We start from the raw sequence: 18,573 nt of genomic DNA, 5'->3' as shown, positions 1-18,573 counted from the left end.
AGTATTCAAGTATCCTTCTATTTTTTTTTATTTTTTTTTTATCACTGAAACTTTCCAGGATCTTTCTGTACATAATATGCTGCTGGCGATGTGCCTTATTGCATATTTCTAAATGGAATTATGATAATCAAGACTTTCCTATAAGACAATCTGCATTTACTACCTTCGTGAATAAATAAAATTGTTTGAAAATAAAAGAGAAATTAAATATAGAGATACGCCAAGTAATGTTGCTACCACGAGAGCGAAAATATCAAACCATTGTTTTTAAGTGTAGGATCGGATATTAAAATATTTTAGGCTATTTCAATAATAATATTGAGGCTAACTTCTGAAAGGTATACTCCCTTTAAAAGCATTATTACAGCTGGGTTTTGATGCTGATATAAAAACACATAAATTATGTCATGACAATAGGCCTTGCTCGAAAACATTACAGTAAATATCTCTCATGCATCTGCTTATAATCTTCCCACATAATGATTCGTTTATTCCGGGTAGTTGTTGGAGACGCAATTAAGGTTTCAGTCATTAAACAAGGGCGGGTCCAGGGGATACAGGGGCATGTGCCCCCCCTTCTTTGTTTCTATCTCAATTCAAGCCAAACTTGTCATGCTTATGACATGGATCTCATTACAAACGTGCACTTATTCTGCCCCCTCCCCCGAATTTAAGAAGATCTGTTTTTATTAGCATTGTTATTAATTATTTTGTAAGGAATTTGGAGGATATGATTCTGCCTCTCAATAACAAATAAAAAAGTGCGTGTCTTCCTGTCAGTGATTTCCGAATCTACCCCTACAAACTGCTGCGAACACATAGCAACATCGATTTAATCATCGTACTAATCACATAGTGATACAGCTTTGATTTTGATATCAACTCATAGTTTTGAGGATATTTCAAGCAGGGTCAGTTACTACGAGAGGAGTATAAGGTAACTTTTAGTTTTAAAGTCATGAACCTGTATTTCCAAAAAAATCGTTAACGAATCCTTCATCACTTTTTTAAAATTGCAACAATACAGAGCTGTTTTGAGCCAGCAATGAAGAAAACCATTCAGAAAATTGACCAACATCGAGATGTACATCAGGGAACAAAGGACAATTCGTCACAAACCCGACTGCGAAGGTGCTCTTCCTATATTTGCTAATATTCCATCTCCATCAAATCGGTGTGGCAGAATCATGTTAGATAACAGTTTGTTTAGTTTAACGTTTCCGTTATAACCATCATGATTATATCTTCAGTGTGGAACTTGAAGTTCTCATGGACACCGACTGGAGATAAGCAAGAGATAGATACGTTTCACAAAGAAAGGTGCGGGACCCAAAAGCTTTGCGGTTTGAAAGGCGACCATCAAACTTTACATCGCTTTGGACAGGGAGTCTTCATTTGGGATCAAGTGCAACATGAAGCCCTGTTGGAAGTTCAACCTTCTCTGCCATTTTGGAATTATCTTCGCAGTATTTCGAGGTAAGTTTCCACCCCTGTTGATTCAAATTTAGGCACCAATTTGAAAAGGTTGCGAGGCCATGATCTTATGCCCTTTTTTTTCTATGTTAAATGTTAGTGTCCACTCCAGCGAGAATCTGGTTTCTAAAGAGATGTGAATAGTACGTTTGTTATATATTAAGCAAAATGACGTGCGAGCAAATTTGTTCCTCAGCATGATTATATTTCCACTATCCGGTTGTATATTTTCTCTGATCAATGCGTATTATACTTGCTGTTATTTTATTCGACTAATATTTGAAGTAAAATTAAAGTTTGTACACAAAGTGTTAAGTCTGAACAGGGAGCTGGAACGGATAAGTCAGTATTGGATAATAAACATGAACATTCAGACAAAATATATTCGTAATGACCAACTGTCGAAAGAGTAGAATTTTAGAAGTTAAACATGATAGAACTCCGATATCTTGCAATATTCACTGGAAAATGACATTCATTCATTCATTCATTCATTTATCATGCAAAGATTCAGCGTTGCAATTGAAGGGTTTCAATCAGCATCCCCTACCAGACCCGGGTTCTAATTCAATGTCTCATAATTTAACTTATCATAAACATCCAAATGTTTTCGTCAAGCTTTCACTTCCTATGATAAACAAGAACGGTAAAACGAGTGGGCGGAATTACAGCGCTGTGTACATAATCAGGAAAATGAAAAGGTGATATATTGCTATTTAATTTTAATACGGAAGAATACTAGTGAATAAATCACAAGTTTTGATGAGAGTAAAATACGACATGACACCAGCTGGAAGCTATTAATATGATAATCTGAAAATTCAGTTACCGGCAAATAATGTTTTCCTTACATGAAATTACATGAAACATAATGATTATGGTGTCACTTGTCTAAGTCAATTTGTGCAGAAGGGCGATGATAACATATAGAAATACATCATGAACAAATTTTAGCTTTCGCATCTTGCACAAAAAACGTGATAATACAACTAATATCTCCTAAGTCATGTGCTTGATATAAATGACTAGTATAACACATACAGTGGTGATGCTAATGATTGTCATGAAATGTTAGTTCAGTCTTCAAAAGATGTTCCGCTACATTGACACACTACTTTTTTCAAATGTGTAAATACCTAGCAACATAAATATATCACATTACTCCTGACTTTGATAGATAGTCAAACGTTTAAAAAGAATCTGGAACCGCGCGAAACAATGTATGTTACACGAACACATACGAGATAATCTCCGTATATAAGCAAAGGGTGTGACAAGCGATTCAAATCAATTATTTACATTTCAAATTACGATGTGATTTCATCTCGGATCGCGATTGGGCCATGTAAGTGTTTGATTTGACACAACAGTGCGCAAGTTCATATGAGAATATGTATATACAGATGAATTTCTCAATATGATATCTTCAAATACATCTTTGTGCATACCGCCCAATTGTTTCGTCCCCTCTCCCCCCCCCCCCCCCTCTCTCTCTCTCTCTCTCTCTCTCTCTCTCTCTCTCTCTCTCTTCAATATTATATACATAATATGACATATTATCCTCTTCGATTGCTAACATATTATTTTTCGTCCCATGCAGTCTCCCTAGGGCAGAGTTGTACTTTCCAGGCGGGTCTGTGCGGCTGGATCAGCGTCGGGGCGGGCCCCCGGTGGAGGAGCTCCCGTGACCCCAACACATCCTCCTCGTCAGCTGAAGGTACGAAATACACGAGAATGACATCCGTAATGTCATTTAAGGGGTTGAGGAGGGTGGCGCACACAGGGGGCTTTGATATTCGCTGTCTGTAAGAAAGGGGCGTATTTGTTCCCGAAATCTCGTTCTCGGGGTCAAAGAGAGTTTCACACAGGGGCAATGATATTGTTCTTCACTTTTAGTATATGTTAACCCCTTCTCCCCACTCCCCCCCCCCCCCCCCCCCTCCCTCGCGAACAAAAATCTCGTTGATTATAGACCGGGGGTACTCACATATTAAGACATACGGGGTGTGCCGCTCTAATGGGTAACTTTTTCACCAAAAAATCCCTAAACATGAGTCCCATTTTTAACAAAAATACTTCTACAGTAAATATGGGTCCGCTTTTTTAACATTTTGAAAATTTTGGGAAATGGGCTTTACCCTTAAAATGGGTAGGGGTTGCGGGGCTTCAGCGGCACACCCCCGTCGAAACCAAACATGAGTTCCCCCCCCCCCCCCCCCGAATATAGCATCTCGATAAAGTCAGTTTCACATACGGGTATCACTCATGGTAGAAGAAGAGCAATACCCCCTCCCCCTTCCAACAAAATAAAACAAATCTCGTTTACGGGGGTTAAAAAGGGTGTCACACATGGGAGCTTTGATATACTGATGGTATGAAATGGGGTATTTATCCCAGGAAATTCTTGTTCAGGGGATCATCTCGTTGACAGGGTTCGGAGAGTCTCACTCAGGGGTACTGATTAATGGCAGAAGGGGAGTATTTGCCCCCATATTCAAGTTAATAGGGTTAAAGAGGGTGTCACACATGGGTATCGGTCTGTATTCATTTTACCAAAATTAAAAGTCGTGCATGTGGTTACCGTGGATATAGATGATGGCCCACAAGCGCGGACCCATGTTTACTGGTGTATATATAGCCGTGTGGTCTACAACCAGTTCGTCTACTACCAGATTGGTCTATTCCCATATGGTCTACATCCAGTCAGTCTACTATCCACATGGTACAATACTCATTCTGTTTACTTATCATTTGGTCTAATGACCATTCGGGCTAAAAGTCATTTGGTCTCATTTCCATTAGGTCTAATCTCCAATAAGTCTACACCTATTTGCCAGTTGGTCTAATTCCTAGTTTGTATAATGCCCATTTTGTCTATTATCTATGATTATGGTCTACTAATCATTTGATCTTAATAAATAATCATCATCAAATGTTTATAAGGCCTTATGAATGGAAGACGAAATTGACCTTAGACAAAATGGGAATCTGACTTACTAGTTATTAGACTCAATGAACAATAGACTAAATGGGTAGAAGACTAATTGGAGATTAGACCATATGGAATTTTGACCAAATGATTAACATAGTAGCCTTAATGGTCATTAGACCAAATGATAAGTAGACGAAACGATTGTGAGACCATGAGGATAGTAGACGGTAGACGGGAAGTATTTACCGCTCCCCTTCCCCTCCCCCATAAAATCGTGTTCGTGTGGTTAATAAGAATGACATAATATATACAGGGCATATTCAGATGATCTGATGATGATACTTATATAATATCCTAAAAGCATGAAAAAGTTGTATATTTATTAAATTGCAATGCCAACACACTTGCGCATAGGCATACGAGGCGGGCAGCGAAATAGACTACCTGTATTTTGTATATCCTTTTTTGGTAAAATGATTCTGATAACAAAATTGCGTTGTTACTATGTTAAAGTTTCCAAGTTTTGCTCGCTCGCTTAACTCTTTCAAATGAAAATTGAGAAAACTGGAGGAGTGGGCAGCCCCCCCCCCCCTCCCCACTCCTTACCCCGACGAAAACAAATTAACAAATAATGCCTATGCACTCGTAAACATATACATGTTGGGCCCATACTAAGCCTTTTGATTGATATGCGTCTTACCATGCTTACAGGTGTTTGTACCGGTACTATGATCAATGTCTAATTAATCATTAATCTCTTTTCAGATCCTTCCTCCTACGCATACGTCACAATAAGCCAAGAAAACGGCACAGCATTACTCCAAAGTCCCGAAGTGACTGCCGCCACCACCGACACAATCGAGATCAGTTTTCAATACCAGCTCTCGGATCACCGCAATGACGATCTTGTCAATGCCCTCTCTGTACGATGGTCGAGGAACGGCGGCGACTTTGACAATATATGGCATACAAGTGGACCTACGGATTCATGGGTAACAACGTCACTGCTGCTTGCACAAGGCGGTGTTTCAAGATTTGCGGTGAGAACAAAAAAGTTGGTAAAGCGGTAGTCAACTTTAGGGGAGTGTAACTCAAGTCGATTGTTACTACCGTGAATATGATACAAAAATAGTGTATGGCAAAAAGTAAATGAAATTATCAATTCATGACAAAATTAAATTCAGTATTTACCATGAACAGGTTTCTTAGTGTCTTTCACGTTTTCCATCTCAAATTTAACTCATTTGCTTAATCGGCAATAAATTAGAAAGTTCTCATGTCGATATCATATACCATGACAGTTCAATGCTTTAAACATTCTTTATCTGACATTCTTTATCTGACTTTATTCTTTCATCTTCATTAATAGCTTTTCATTGCTGCTGTCATAAGGCAAAACCTTGTAAAGTTGTCATATTTTCTCTCATTATTGCTTTTAGAGAAATAGGTACTTTTAAAGGTCTCAATCAAACCACAAACGTAAATATGGTAAACCATATTATTTTACAATACTTTATTTTTAACAACTAACAATCTTGTAATTACTTCTTCCTCTGCTTTATTTTTAAAGGTGCAATTTATGGCTGAGATTACAGTTTCATCTCAGGATGCGCTTGTAAGAATCCAAAATGCAGAAATCAAAATAAAACGTAAGTATCTGAAGGCACAGTCACATTGTGCAGATTTCATTAAATTAACTTTAATTTAATACATACATTTAAATCACCCGAACATGCCTGGTACCATTTGAAATGAGAACGTCTTAAAATAGTCCAATCGTTTTGGTTTGGTTTGAGAGAAAATTGTTTTGTTTAAAGCAAGAATGTATCAGATTGTTTTGATTCGGTAACTACTTGTAAGCATAGAACAATGAGAAGATGTATGTTAGAAGAGCGCCACCAATCATGGCGACAAAAGGGATTCGGAATGGACGAACACGATCACGAGGAAGGTCTTCAATAGTTTAGATATTTTGCTGATGAAAACTTTTTTTTTTAAGATGGGGGTAATCTTACCCACATTGATAATGTTTACGTTTTACCCCAACCTTGTCGATGTATTTTTATAAAGGCAGAGGATCCCAGTTTACACATATGTTTTGTTAGTGCTTAAACTTAAATATATACTTTCCCATTCGATTTTTGTTTTTAGATGATGGTTGTGCGAGCTCTCCTTGCCTTCATGGAGGGTTATGTTTCGGACATGGTCCTACTTTCACCTGTATCTGTACTGGGGGATACCGAGGAGAAAGGTGTCAGATTCTACCAGGTACTGATGTCTGATGATGATGATTATGACAATGATGGTGATCATGGTGATGATGCTGATGATGGTGAAGATAATTAGGCCTTTAAAAAAAGATACTTTATTGCCCTTTAGGTGCCAAAACATGGGTCGGTTGGTCGGAAATCTTCCTCTTCTTTTTTTCTCCCTCTTTGGGCTGATATTTCTCAGTTTTGAATACTTTAATAAATCTTTTTTAGACGCCTTACCGTGATGGTGGTGGGCAGTTGGGATGATAATGACGATGATTTTGGTTGTGGATATGATGATAGTGAATAGGGATCATCATGCTGATGATTTGTCTCTCATTCTTACGCTTCAATGATTTACAAGATTTTCTTTTAAACTCAAATATGTTAGTGAAGGGGAAGGATGCACAGGGCGTCCACAGTTCCAGATTATTTCGCAGCAAAGAAAAATTCCTCTCAACATGCTATTTTGATTTCTGAGTTTGTTATCATTTGAGCGCTTTCTCCAACAAATGTTTTACAAACACGTCAAAAGGCATCCGGCAAATCAGGAAACCTTTTCGGTCTTTTGTTCCATTTCTACAGAATATTTTGTTTGGACCTATATCGTGCAGAAAATAATGAGTATTGCAGGTTTCATTCACCATTTACAATAAATCATATCTATTATCATTCTTCTTTAGGCATTCCTCTATCAAGGCTCTTTCGTGGACGTACTTCCGATCGTGGTGTGACCACGCTTAATCCAAACATTGTCGGAATCAACATCACTTCCATGGCAATGGTCAAAGGCAATCCACAAAACTCTGAAACCTCGACAGACATTCTAACGTCACATGGACAGACCTCATTGACATCTGGACAAAGTACAATATTTCAAACTAGAGGACCTGCAGAATCGTCGACAACGATGGCGACGACGAACCCGACTTCTTCTCGAGCGGCAACCGATTCTTCACTCTCTCCGTGTATGAGACGAACTCCTGTCCCCACCGTGACTGCGGCGACGACCGAAGCGTCCGTAGTAACGGATGTTACCAATATTGGAACGCCAATTTCAGACACCTCAATGGCGTCGGTTTCGAGATTGACAACGCAGTCGGAACCTGAGCTGTCGACAACGCAGACACCATCAACACTCCCTCGGTCTACAGAAGCAACATTGAGTCCATTTCCATCGTCCATTCCCGAATTGACATCATCGGGTTCACTGACGCTGACGACTTCTACTCCTTCAGTGAATGATCCCACGACAGCCTTTGAAGAACTTCCTGCCGTTGCAACGGATGTAGTCCCAGGCCTCTCATCTACTAATGAACCCAGTGCAACTCGTACTTTTACTTCTACAACTACCGAAGTAGCATCATCTACCATGTCTACAATCCAGGATGACTACTATACAATGCCTGATGCATCGACTACTTCTTTGGAATCTACCGAGTCCGTTCAAACAACCCGAAGAATAATCTTGACTTCTATTGGCACTGAAAAGACAACAACTACAGAAGTGTCAGAAAGATCTGAAACAGCACAAGTTGTTACTCAAAGTCATACCACAGAAGGTGAGGTTGGTGCAAATACTGAAACTGCAAGTCCCTCAACACATATTGCCACAACTGCAGGAACTGAGTCATCAACCGAAGAAAGTCCAACTGGTTCAGGGAAATATACAGATTCACTTAGTACTGAATCACAGACCTCCCGAACAAACGACCTAATCACTCAAAGTTTTACCACGAAAGAAGAGCTTGTAAGATATACTGATTTTAGGAGCACAGCAACTAATGGCGTCGTTACAACTGAAACAATTACAACTACTGGTGTATCAACACCAGAAAGAACTACTGATATACAGACACCGGGATTCTCGATGAGTACGGGAGCGCCCGATTTATCAACGGTGTTAAGAACAACGTCTGTCACAACTGCAAATTATGAGCCTGCTACCAGTGAAACTCCGACGACGTTGCAAACGGGGTCGAATACGGAATCAACTATATACAAAACTTCGTCAACCGATGCGACTGAATCAACTGAGACATCAATTAAGCCCACTATGAATGTCAGTACAGAAGAAAGTATATCGGATATACCTTCTACAGGTATTGGAGTCCATTCAACGTCATCGTCGTCGTCATCGTCGTCTCCATCATCTTTTTCATCGACCGCCACCTTGAGACCAACAGCAGATGCATCAAATTCCACAGAAGCAACAACGTTTTCTACAAACGTATCAAAAACTACAGACAATACTCCAACCTCGAGTACAGATGTAATCGCATCTTCGCAGTCGATGTCGAATTCGACTTCGGCGTCTGTTTCGGGAAGTGAAGGCGGTGTGAATATGCCCCTAGCAGTTGGGTTATCGGTGACGGGCGTTGTATGCGTGATGGCCGCCTGTGCCGCAACACTCATTGTTCGTCGAGCAAGACGCGTGTCTTACGGATTAACACAATAGGGGCTTTTAGATTTGTACAACGACAACGTGGATTGCTACGATTGACGTCCTTTTGATGCACTGCCTTGAATGGACGTCACACGTATCAGTCCACGCAAATCTAAAAGTCCGTAATAGCAACCTGTGGCGTATAGACCATCCTTATTTCATGTTTTTCCCCAAAATAATTTATACGAAGAAAGGACATATACTTTTAAATCTAGCCAAAAAATCCCTTTAGGTTAGCTAACAGGATTCGTTTGTACTGTCTTTTATAGAAAAGGGAAGCTATATTTCCGATTCAAAACTTGTATACATTTCATGTACAAAGTAATAGCAAATTAGGCACGGTGTGAAACAGATTTATAACCAAATATTTTGTATAGAAAGTGTGTATATTGGTAACACTGTTAACAGTTTGTATTATTTCAAATAACCCATACTTATGCTGTGTAAGAAAATATTGTATAGCATGCTTCGCTGACGTCGATTTTTCAAATGCCTGATTTGTTAAATAGTCCCACCCCCCCCCTCTCTCTCTCTCTCCCTCCCATTTGCCTTCCTCAACATTGCAGTGACCCCGATGAATTGCCCAATAAGTGCACAGGGTATTTAAGCAAGCATTTTATCTACGTTGTTTCTCTCCATCCAGGTGAAGGCCGTATACGTGTATACTCGGCGTATGATGCGAACGTCACTTTTTTCACTAGCAGGAGTACATGTGTAATTAAGGCCATTGGCGATTATAATAATAATAATAATAATGATACTATTGATAATAATGGGATTTTTTTTATTTATTTATTTCTGATATTTAGACAGGGTGACTCATTATCACCAATAATGGTGGTCTTTGATGATGCCCTGTTAAACATAATGAGGTACATTATAGTTTAACAAATATATATATATATGATAATAATATTAACAACAAAATCTTGAACATAAATTCATAACAGCAATAAACAATAAGTAAGAACATGTTTAAAATTTTGAAATGAATTTGACCTGAAGGATATGGCAAAAGAAAGAACTAGATATACCTGTTACAGTGTATCTATGCTGAATGAATTTGGATATAAAAACACATTCTTAAGAATTTTACCTTTTGTCAATGAAATTTGTATGGCGCCAAATGACCTTGAAATCAAATGCTGAAGATGCACTTGTACATAATAAAAAAATCTCATCTGCATTATAGCAGGATTAAGATAAAACTTTAAACAAAAGTTTAGAGAATAATTATTTAAATGACGATCCAAACATATTAGTTTGAAGATTATTGGTTAACACTTAAACTGATCTGCTGATCTGATCGAGGGAGAACATTCCACAGCGAAGGCCCTGCATGTGCAAAGGTTTTCTTACCCTACTTTTTATTAATCTTAGAAAGCACAAGAAATCCAGAGTTTTGAGAGCATATAGATCTAGATGGGATGTATTGATTTATCAAAGTACTCTTGTACTATACAGCAGAGCCATGGACCCTTTGAAATAAAGACAAATAAAAGTGAGAATAAACATAGGAGGAAAAGGTGAGATATAGAGAGTGCGCACGGGTGCCGACAGTGACTGGAGTAATAGAATTTGATGTAAATCGCATAGAAATGTAAAAGTAGGCGCTATGCAAGTTATAACTACATATGTTATTACATAAACTAAAAATTATATTCTAAATGCTGTGATGTAATTCAAATATCAACACTGTCTTTCACGTGAGGCCTTCCAGATATCTAATTCTTTTTAACATGTATATGCTACCTTAGTTGTGAAAATTTGACCACCCAAATATTATACGTGTGTCAGTACGTAAAAATTAATAACGATTTCGCATGACCTGTAATATTATTGGCAACAAACAATACAACAAATGTCTAAAACCATTGATCCAAACTCGGAATTTCTACCTGCCGACTTTTCAAGTTCTTCAAGTTGAGTACATATATTGGACGTGATATGAATTATTCCGCTAATAATGTGTTTTATTTTGTTGTTTTTATTACATGTACGTATTGTTCAATAAAGTAAAAGTCAAGGCCCTTTAGTTTCCATTACTTTTTCGTTAATGCTATGTATTATTCTGTTGTATTGTATTAGGTAGTTAAAAAGTATGTGGATGCATGCAGTGCAGAATAGTTTTGAAAACGCGGATGCATTACTTTATCCCTGATAATAATGACAATATGTTAGAGACATCATGGACTTAATTAACTGCAAGAAAATGTAACATGAACTGAAGTAACAGCAAATAAACATTAGATTGGTGAAACGAAGTAATTTAGTGTACAAGAGTTTGGGTTTTGCACATTTTGATATATAACCAGACAGTTTGTCACGTTTGTCTGAGCTCAACTGAATCTTAACCGAATTTTTTTTCAAGAACCCTGATTTTTTGTTGGTCAAACCTAGCAGGGGGACGGTTTAAAGGTAATACAAAGTATTGGTATGGGGTCATGAATTTGGTTCAAATGAACATATTGGAAGCATAATGATCTTACAATATTCAGTGATCGTTGTCGCGGTTGAAATCGAGTCTAAAGTTATGAAATTGTCAATAATAAATGCTTTATGTTGTATAGCTCCCTCTCAAGGTCAAGATATTAATTAAGCTATAAAACAATGTTTCTTGACTAAAATCGACCGATTTGGTATTCCCGCTTGGAAATTATAAATCACAACAACATATTCTGTTATTTTCATGGTCGCAGCTACCTTTGTACGGCCGTAGGCGCTATTTGAAATTCATCAAAATTTACCGGCAGCACCGGTAAAGTGTTATATTCAATTTTCTCAAAAGCAGAAGTGTTTTAGGGACTAAATTTGTTAGTGCCCTTAATAAATCCACAGGGGCATATATCAACATTTCAAAGAATCACTATCCACCCAATTTTCGAAATTTCCCCAAAGTTTTTTATTACCTTTAAGCATGGACCCACTCGTTTAAGTCAGTAAATTCCTTCATGAACTCATGTAAATACTATGCCACCTTATTCTCCATTGTTACATCATAATATAAAGATGACGTCAATACCATGTTTGGTCTCTTTGATATCGAAACCATCCTCCGTTTTCTGCGCGAGGTTTCATGTGAACTATGACCTACAAAATACTCAAGAGGATATGAATGGGTATCTTCTTTCCTCCTCTTATCTCTACGACGCAGTTACCCGTTTCCTTCGCGTGATAAAGATTGCAAAATTATAGGTTTAGTACGTAGAAATGAGATATGAGGGTAGATTAGATTACGGCCGGAATGGCACGCGTTTGTTGTCAATTATTGTGAAACGCCTCTGTCAATATGACGTCAGGTGTGTTTATATGTAGGAATTAATCTGGATTTCTGATTTGAAGCTGTTCATACGGACAGATGCTTTCTTAGCTCACTGAGAAACACGATGTGACATATGATACCGTGTGGACAGTGACGTGTTGTCTCGAAGAGCGTGTTCACACGGTGTCAGATCTAAATGGGGCACGTCAATTCACCTTTTTTTTAATCTATGCTTCTGTTTAGTGGTCCATATCATGTCAGTATTTATATTATGCATTATGTAACTGTATGATTTGTATGCTGTTGTTCTAGCTCTCTACTGGGTAGAAGAAACATGTACTAAACTTTACCTAATGGCTGCTAGAACAACGACACCATGGCGTCTATAAACAAAATAGACCTTTTATTATTATTTATCATTGGCGTTTGGAAAATAGTGTAAATAAGGCTACATATTTTGACGAGAGTATATTGTCAAAAGCAAGTGATACCTATGGTGGCCCTGAAGGGACATCGCGAATAGACTAAATCGTGAAAAATATGCGATAAAATTCACGATATCGTCAATTTTATCGCATATTTTTCACGAAGAAATTCACGAAATTGACGATATCGTGAACTTTATCGTGAACTTTTCACGATGAAATTGACGATATCGTGAATTTTATCGTGAAAAGTTCACGATATAAAGTTCACGATATCGTCAATTTTATCGTGTACTCTATCGTGTACTCTATCGTGTACTCTCCTGACGGGCGCTTCGTAAACAAAACCAGCCCTAGCTGGGGGAGACAGAGAGAAGGAAAAAAGGGAAAGGGAAAGAGAAGATAAAAGGAAAGAAAGAATAATAAGAAGAAAAGAGGGAAACGGGGGGGGCGAAGGGCTCTTGCCTCCTCCTCACTCCCCCCCCCCCCCCCCCCCCCTCCCCGCCAAAAAATAAATCAGAGAGAGAGAGAGAAGGGAAAGGGAAAGGGAAAGAGAAGATAAAAGGAAAGAAAGAAGAGGAAGAAGAAGAAAAGAGGAAAACGGGGGAAGGGCGAAGGACTCTTGCCCCCCTCCCCCCCCCCGCCAAAAAAATAAATAAGAGAGAGAGAGAGAAGGAAAGGGAAAGAGAAGAAAGAAAGAGAAAAACGAAAAAGAGGGAGAATAGGAAAGAAAGGAAAAGAAAGAAAAGAAAGGAGGCAAGAGCCCTTCGCCCCTGTTTCCCTCTTTTCTTATTCTTTTTCCTCTTCTTTCTTTCCTTTTATATTTTCTTTCCCTCTCCCTTCTCTTTCCCTTTATGGCGGGAGGGGGGAGGGGGAGGTAAGAGCCTTTCGCCCTTCCCCCGTTTCCCTCTTTCCGTCTTCTTCTTCTTTCTTTCCTTTTATATTTTCTTTCCCTTTCCCTTTCCCTTCTCACTATCTCTCTCTCTCTCTCCTATTTATTTGTTGGCGCGGGAGGGGGGAGGAGGCAAGAGCCCCTCTTTTCTTCTTATTCTTCTTCCTTTCCTTTTTTATTCTCTTTCCCTTTCCCTTCTCTCTCTCTCTCTCTCATTTTGGCGGAGGGGGGAGTGAGGAGGAGGCAAGAGCCCTTCGCCCCCCCCCGTTTCCCTCTTTTCTTCTTATTATTCTTTCTTTCCTTTTATCTTCTCTTTCCCTTTCCCTTTTTTCCTTCTCTCTGTCTCCCCCAGCTAGGGCTGGTTTTGTTTACGAAGCGCCCGTCAGGAGAGTACACGATAGAGTACACGATAGAGTACACGATAAAATTGACGATATCGTGAACTTTATATCGTGAACTTTTCACGATAAAATTCACGATATCGTCAATTTCATCGTGAAAAGTTCACGATAAAGTTCACGATATCGTCAATTTCGTGAATTTCTTCGTGAAAAATATGCGATAAAATTGACGATATCGTGAATTTTATCGCATATTTTTCACGATTTAGTCTATTCGCGATGTCCCTTCAGGGCCACCATAGATACCAGAATCGAGTAGCACGATGTATAATTTATATCTGATATTTAGGAGGGTCCAGGGGTGTCGATTTGTATCCGTGGTTGGGGATGATGAAAGGGGCCAAAATATTTTCGGCAATGGATCAAAGCAACCAAGAGGTAGAAGCGTGTGGCAGATTGCACCCCTCCCTTCCAAGTTATTAACTTTTTCAAGTCACCCTCAATGAAGATAACATTTCAGAGAATATGGGACCCATGTGGGGCCCACATGAGCTTGCTACCTGGGTTATTATCCTCTCAAGCGCGTAATTACCAGGATTTTATTTTAGGGGGTGGTAGTGAGCTCTGACAATTCATTAAATTATTAAAGAAAGAAGACGATTCGTTGTACCATTCTCGACTCTTAATCCTTGTCTGAATTCAGTTCCCCCCCCCCCCCCCCTCCCGCGCGAAGCGCGGAAGCTCTGACGTTTCATTAAATTATGAGAGAAAGAAGACGATTCGTTGTACCGTTCTCGACTATTAATCCTTGTTTGAATCAAGTTCCCCTTCCTCCGCGCGAAGCGCGGAAGCTTTGATGTTTCATTGAATTATTAGAGAAAGAAGACAAAAGACGAGTATGATAACCATTACATGTACTCTCATCGGGCTATCATCATTAAAAAAAAAAATTTGTGATGGTGAATTATTGGGGGGATGATTGTACAGGCCACCCCCCCCCCCCCATCTTCCCCGGGATCGACACCCATGGGAGGGTCATTCGTATCTGACGTTCACTTTATAAATTGTGCCACACGAAAGGAGGATTCTTTTACATTATGATACCTGGGGTGTTTAACAAAGACTAAGATCGACTTTAAGTTTGACTTAACTATGGCAGGCCACACATTCCACTAGTTCCTCTAACCATTCCTACATAGCTTTTGGAAGGGACATATATATCGTGGTTACAAATCTACAGAATTTACATTTTTTGATAGTTCATTATTGAAAGAAAAAGTATTATCTAAAGATCATAATTGAGGGACCAATAGTGACGACACATGACAGGCATGTTGGTCTATCTCAAGGGCCTTCTGTCAACTTTTCCGAGAATTCTACAAGCAAAGCGTAAGTCATGGTTCTAAATTGTTAGCTGGATCGACTTTGACACAAAACTCGTATCGTATGTGTGCGGCGCTGTGGCTTAGTTGGTAAAGCGCCTGTCTAGTAAACAGGAGATCCCCGGTTCAAATCCGGGCAGTGCCTTTTTATCAATTTTGGGATTTTTTAAGTATCGAACCGTCACGAAAAGTGACCAATAGTTATAGCAACCAGTGCCATGAATGGTCTGCCATATTTAAATCCAACCTAATGTCAATATAAGTCTTTGTGAAACACTCCCCTGATCTAGCAATCACCCGTCTCTGTATGATTTTGTTTCCCAGATGCCCGTAGCACTCAGGGGATAATTTCCATTGCATTTTAATTACACAAATCATCAAGGGTATGAAATAAATTGTTACCTTTACCATTTATCCCAACGTTTTGAAAGATTTCACTCTCCCATGGCGCGCGGCAAAGATGGCGCCATTCGCTTACGAATGCTCGGGTATAATAATCCAATTGCGTAATATGGTAATGTCCTTTATAAATATATAAGTGTCATAAAATTCCTTTCAGAACCTATCAATGGTTCATTTAAAATCATGGATTATCAAACAAATGCAGGTCTTAACCAAATATGGGATGTGTGTGAAAGGTAGGTGCTAATGTCACAAAGACTAACTCGGAAGCAACTTTGGGAAGTAACCCGACAGATAAGCGTCTCCTTTTGCTTATCAACGGACATTGACCTTATGTTTGACTACTTCCGGTTGTCCGGTGGTCGGAATGACCCAATTTAATTGTTTTCCTTTTCACCATTCAGGCAGTGGATTTTAAAAAAGTTATTGCATAATAATATCGTACATGTATCACGAAACTCGGTAGACGCGACGTAATATTGAATATCACCGGTAACATATTGATATCAAAGTCATCATTATCATGATAATAGATTTGATCTTAATTAAACTATTTTGTCATCATTATAATTTGCAACGTTGGAGAGCCAGACACTTAAAATAGATTGTTTATTCGATGGTTGTGTTTACCATAATTATCACTTTTGTTATCGCTCGAATAACAGAAAATAAACGTAGAAACTGTGATCTGATCTTAGAGATTGTTATGACTAGTATTATGAAGAATGAAAGAAACGATGAGATATGGTATATATTGGTATATGTGACAGGTAATAGTATCGGCAGGCTACCAGAGGCTAACGTGACAGCCAGAAAGACCGACCATGCTAATCGATTGTGCCTTCTGATTCTGAAACGTTATCTTTAGGGTAAAGGGGCCGACGGCAAACGTGACCGACATGATGGTCTAACAGCCCTTCTGTCAACTTTTCTGAGAGTTCTACAAGCAAAGACTTATTCATGGTTCTAAATTGTTAGCTGGAGAAACTTTGACAAAGAACTCGTTAAGAACATGTGCGGCGCTGTGGCTTAGTTGGTAAAGCGCCTGTCTAGTAAACAGGAGATCCCCTGTTCGAATCCGGGCAGTGCCTATTCATCCATCTGTTTTTAAAAAGTTTATGTTCTTATGTCAAACTGGGATAGGAAAGAGACAGGAAAAATTGATACGAAATAGACTTTAGATTGAATTACTTATTTCCAACAACAAAATTAAACGTTATTAATCGATTCCGATTTATATTTGGTAATGTACGAATAGAATTATACTCGTTCTCATTGGAATTCAAAATTGGTTATTTTCTAGCTAAACTCTTTTTTGTTTATTTTGTTTTTTATATCTTTACCAAAGTTTACATAATCCAATCATTTCCAGGAAACCACTAACATGTAAAATTCGTACATGCGGTTCGATTCTTTAAAAAAACCAAAAGGATGAAAAGGCACTGCCAGGATTTGAACCTGGGATCTCCTGTTTACTAGACAGGCGCTTTAACCGCTAAGCCACAGCGCCGCACACATACGATACGAGTTTTGTGTCAAAGTCGATCCAGCTGACAATTTAGAACGATGAATTTGGCTTCGCTTGAAGAAGTCTCAGAAAAGTTGACAAAAGGCCCGTGATACCAAAATGTCGGTGCAGTCCGCCTCCTTTACCCTAAATATAACGCTTCAGAAGGCACATTCGATTTGCATTGTTGGCCTTGCTGGGAGTAGCCGATACTGTCAGGCGCGGATCCACGGGGGGGGGGGGGGTGTTACACCCACAAATGTAATAACACTTTACCCACAAATGTAATAATTTCACCCACAAATGTAATAACCTCTTTACCCACAAATGTAATATTTTTGAATCACCCACAAATGTAATAATGACTTTACCCACAAATTTAATAAATTTGAAGGGATATTTTGTCGAATTTGTTCAAAACTAAAACCCTGTAATAAAGCATGGGTATAGCGCGCAGTCTTTACTCCAGACCCGGTTATTTCAAAAATTAGAAAAAAATCTTCAAAACTAAGACCTCATAATCCTTTTCCTGTGGAATAACATGAGAATCGAGCGTAATCTTTCCTCCAGACCCGGTTATTCAAAAGTTAAAAAAAAAAAAGAAAAAAAAAAAAAAAAAAACTTTTAAACAACAAAAAAAACCTTTTAAAGGTAATATGTCCCCTTTGCAGCCAACCTCAAATTCTGTAGAACGTTGCAGGAATTATGAATATGTCATGTATGTCCTATCTGTGAAATTTAAACGTTAGCAGTGTCCTCATATTCAAATTATGCAAGGAAACTTGTTTACTTGCTAGACTTTACTGACAGACACTATTGAGTGACTGACTGGCTTTTTTTTTCTTCTTTGGTAATAACATACATGAAAAGAGTTGTAAAGGGTACATGAGCATTTGTCTACATCAATAACCCACTTCTTGTGATGGCCAAAATTAAACTGATTGAATCTTTGCGCAGCATAAAACGTATGACCATTCGGTACAATTGTCTGAAAATCAAGACTATTACTTTTGTGCTCTATAGCCCTAAAGTCGATTTGACAACTACAGTTGTAATAGTCGTTATTTTCCCACTTGAAGACATTTTCAAGCCCCACCTTTCTTAGGGAAGTTCTAAATTAGTATTGTCTGTCAAATGCAGTTGGAATTTAAGTTTTTCATTTTTGGGGCCTGCAAATGGGACATAGTATCTTTAAACTAAGACGCCTCCATCTTCCGAATTAAGACCCGGTAATAAAGCATGGGATTAGAACGTAGTCT

The 18,573-nt window shown here is 38.6% G+C and overlaps 2 protein-coding genes and 3 non-coding genes across 5 annotated transcripts; 4 read left to right on the top strand and 1 right to left on the bottom strand.

Moving 5' to 3' along the window:
* Positions 1-1,261: 1,261 nt before the first annotated feature.
* LOC756647 (neurocan core protein) lies at positions 1,262-7,542 on the top strand. Its single transcript, XM_030977072.1, has 7 exons — positions 1,262-1,476; positions 3,074-3,190; positions 5,171-5,445; positions 5,976-6,054; positions 6,557-6,673; positions 7,341-7,448; positions 7,502-7,542. Exons 1-7 carry the CDS (start codon positions 1,413-1,415, stop codon positions 7,540-7,542), a joined length of 801 nt encoding a protein of 266 aa, XP_030832932.1. The 5' UTR covers positions 1,262-1,412.
* LOC115920730 (mucin-5AC-like) lies at positions 7,492-11,148 on the top strand. Its single transcript, XM_030977253.1, has one exon. The coding sequence runs from the start codon at positions 7,568-7,570 to the stop codon at positions 9,113-9,115; it is 1,548 nt and encodes a 515-aa protein (XP_030833113.1). The 5' UTR covers positions 7,492-7,567; the 3' UTR covers positions 9,116-11,148.
* A 4,329-nt stretch (positions 11,149-15,477) lies between these two features.
* Positions 15,478-15,550, top strand: TRNAT-AGU. Its single transcript has one exon. It is a non-coding gene; the product is annotated as a tRNA-Thr (tRNA).
* Positions 15,551-16,825: 1,275 nt separating this feature from the next.
* On the top strand, positions 16,826-16,898 carry TRNAT-AGU. The gene has a single exon. It is a non-coding gene; the product is annotated as a tRNA-Thr (tRNA).
* A 346-nt stretch (positions 16,899-17,244) lies between these two features.
* On the bottom strand, positions 17,245-17,317 carry TRNAT-AGU. Its single transcript has one exon. It is a non-coding gene; the product is annotated as a tRNA-Thr (tRNA).
* Positions 17,318-18,573: the final 1,256 nt, after the last annotated feature.

The sequence above is a fragment of the Strongylocentrotus purpuratus genome, unplaced genomic scaffold (genome assembly GCF_000002235.5).
Source record: "Strongylocentrotus purpuratus isolate Spur 01 unplaced genomic scaffold, Spur_5.0 spur5_scaffold_9, whole genome shotgun sequence".
NCBI lineage: Eukaryota > Metazoa > Echinodermata > Echinoidea > Camarodonta > Strongylocentrotidae > Strongylocentrotus > Strongylocentrotus purpuratus.
This window is presented reverse-complemented; position numbering and strand designations above follow the sequence as displayed.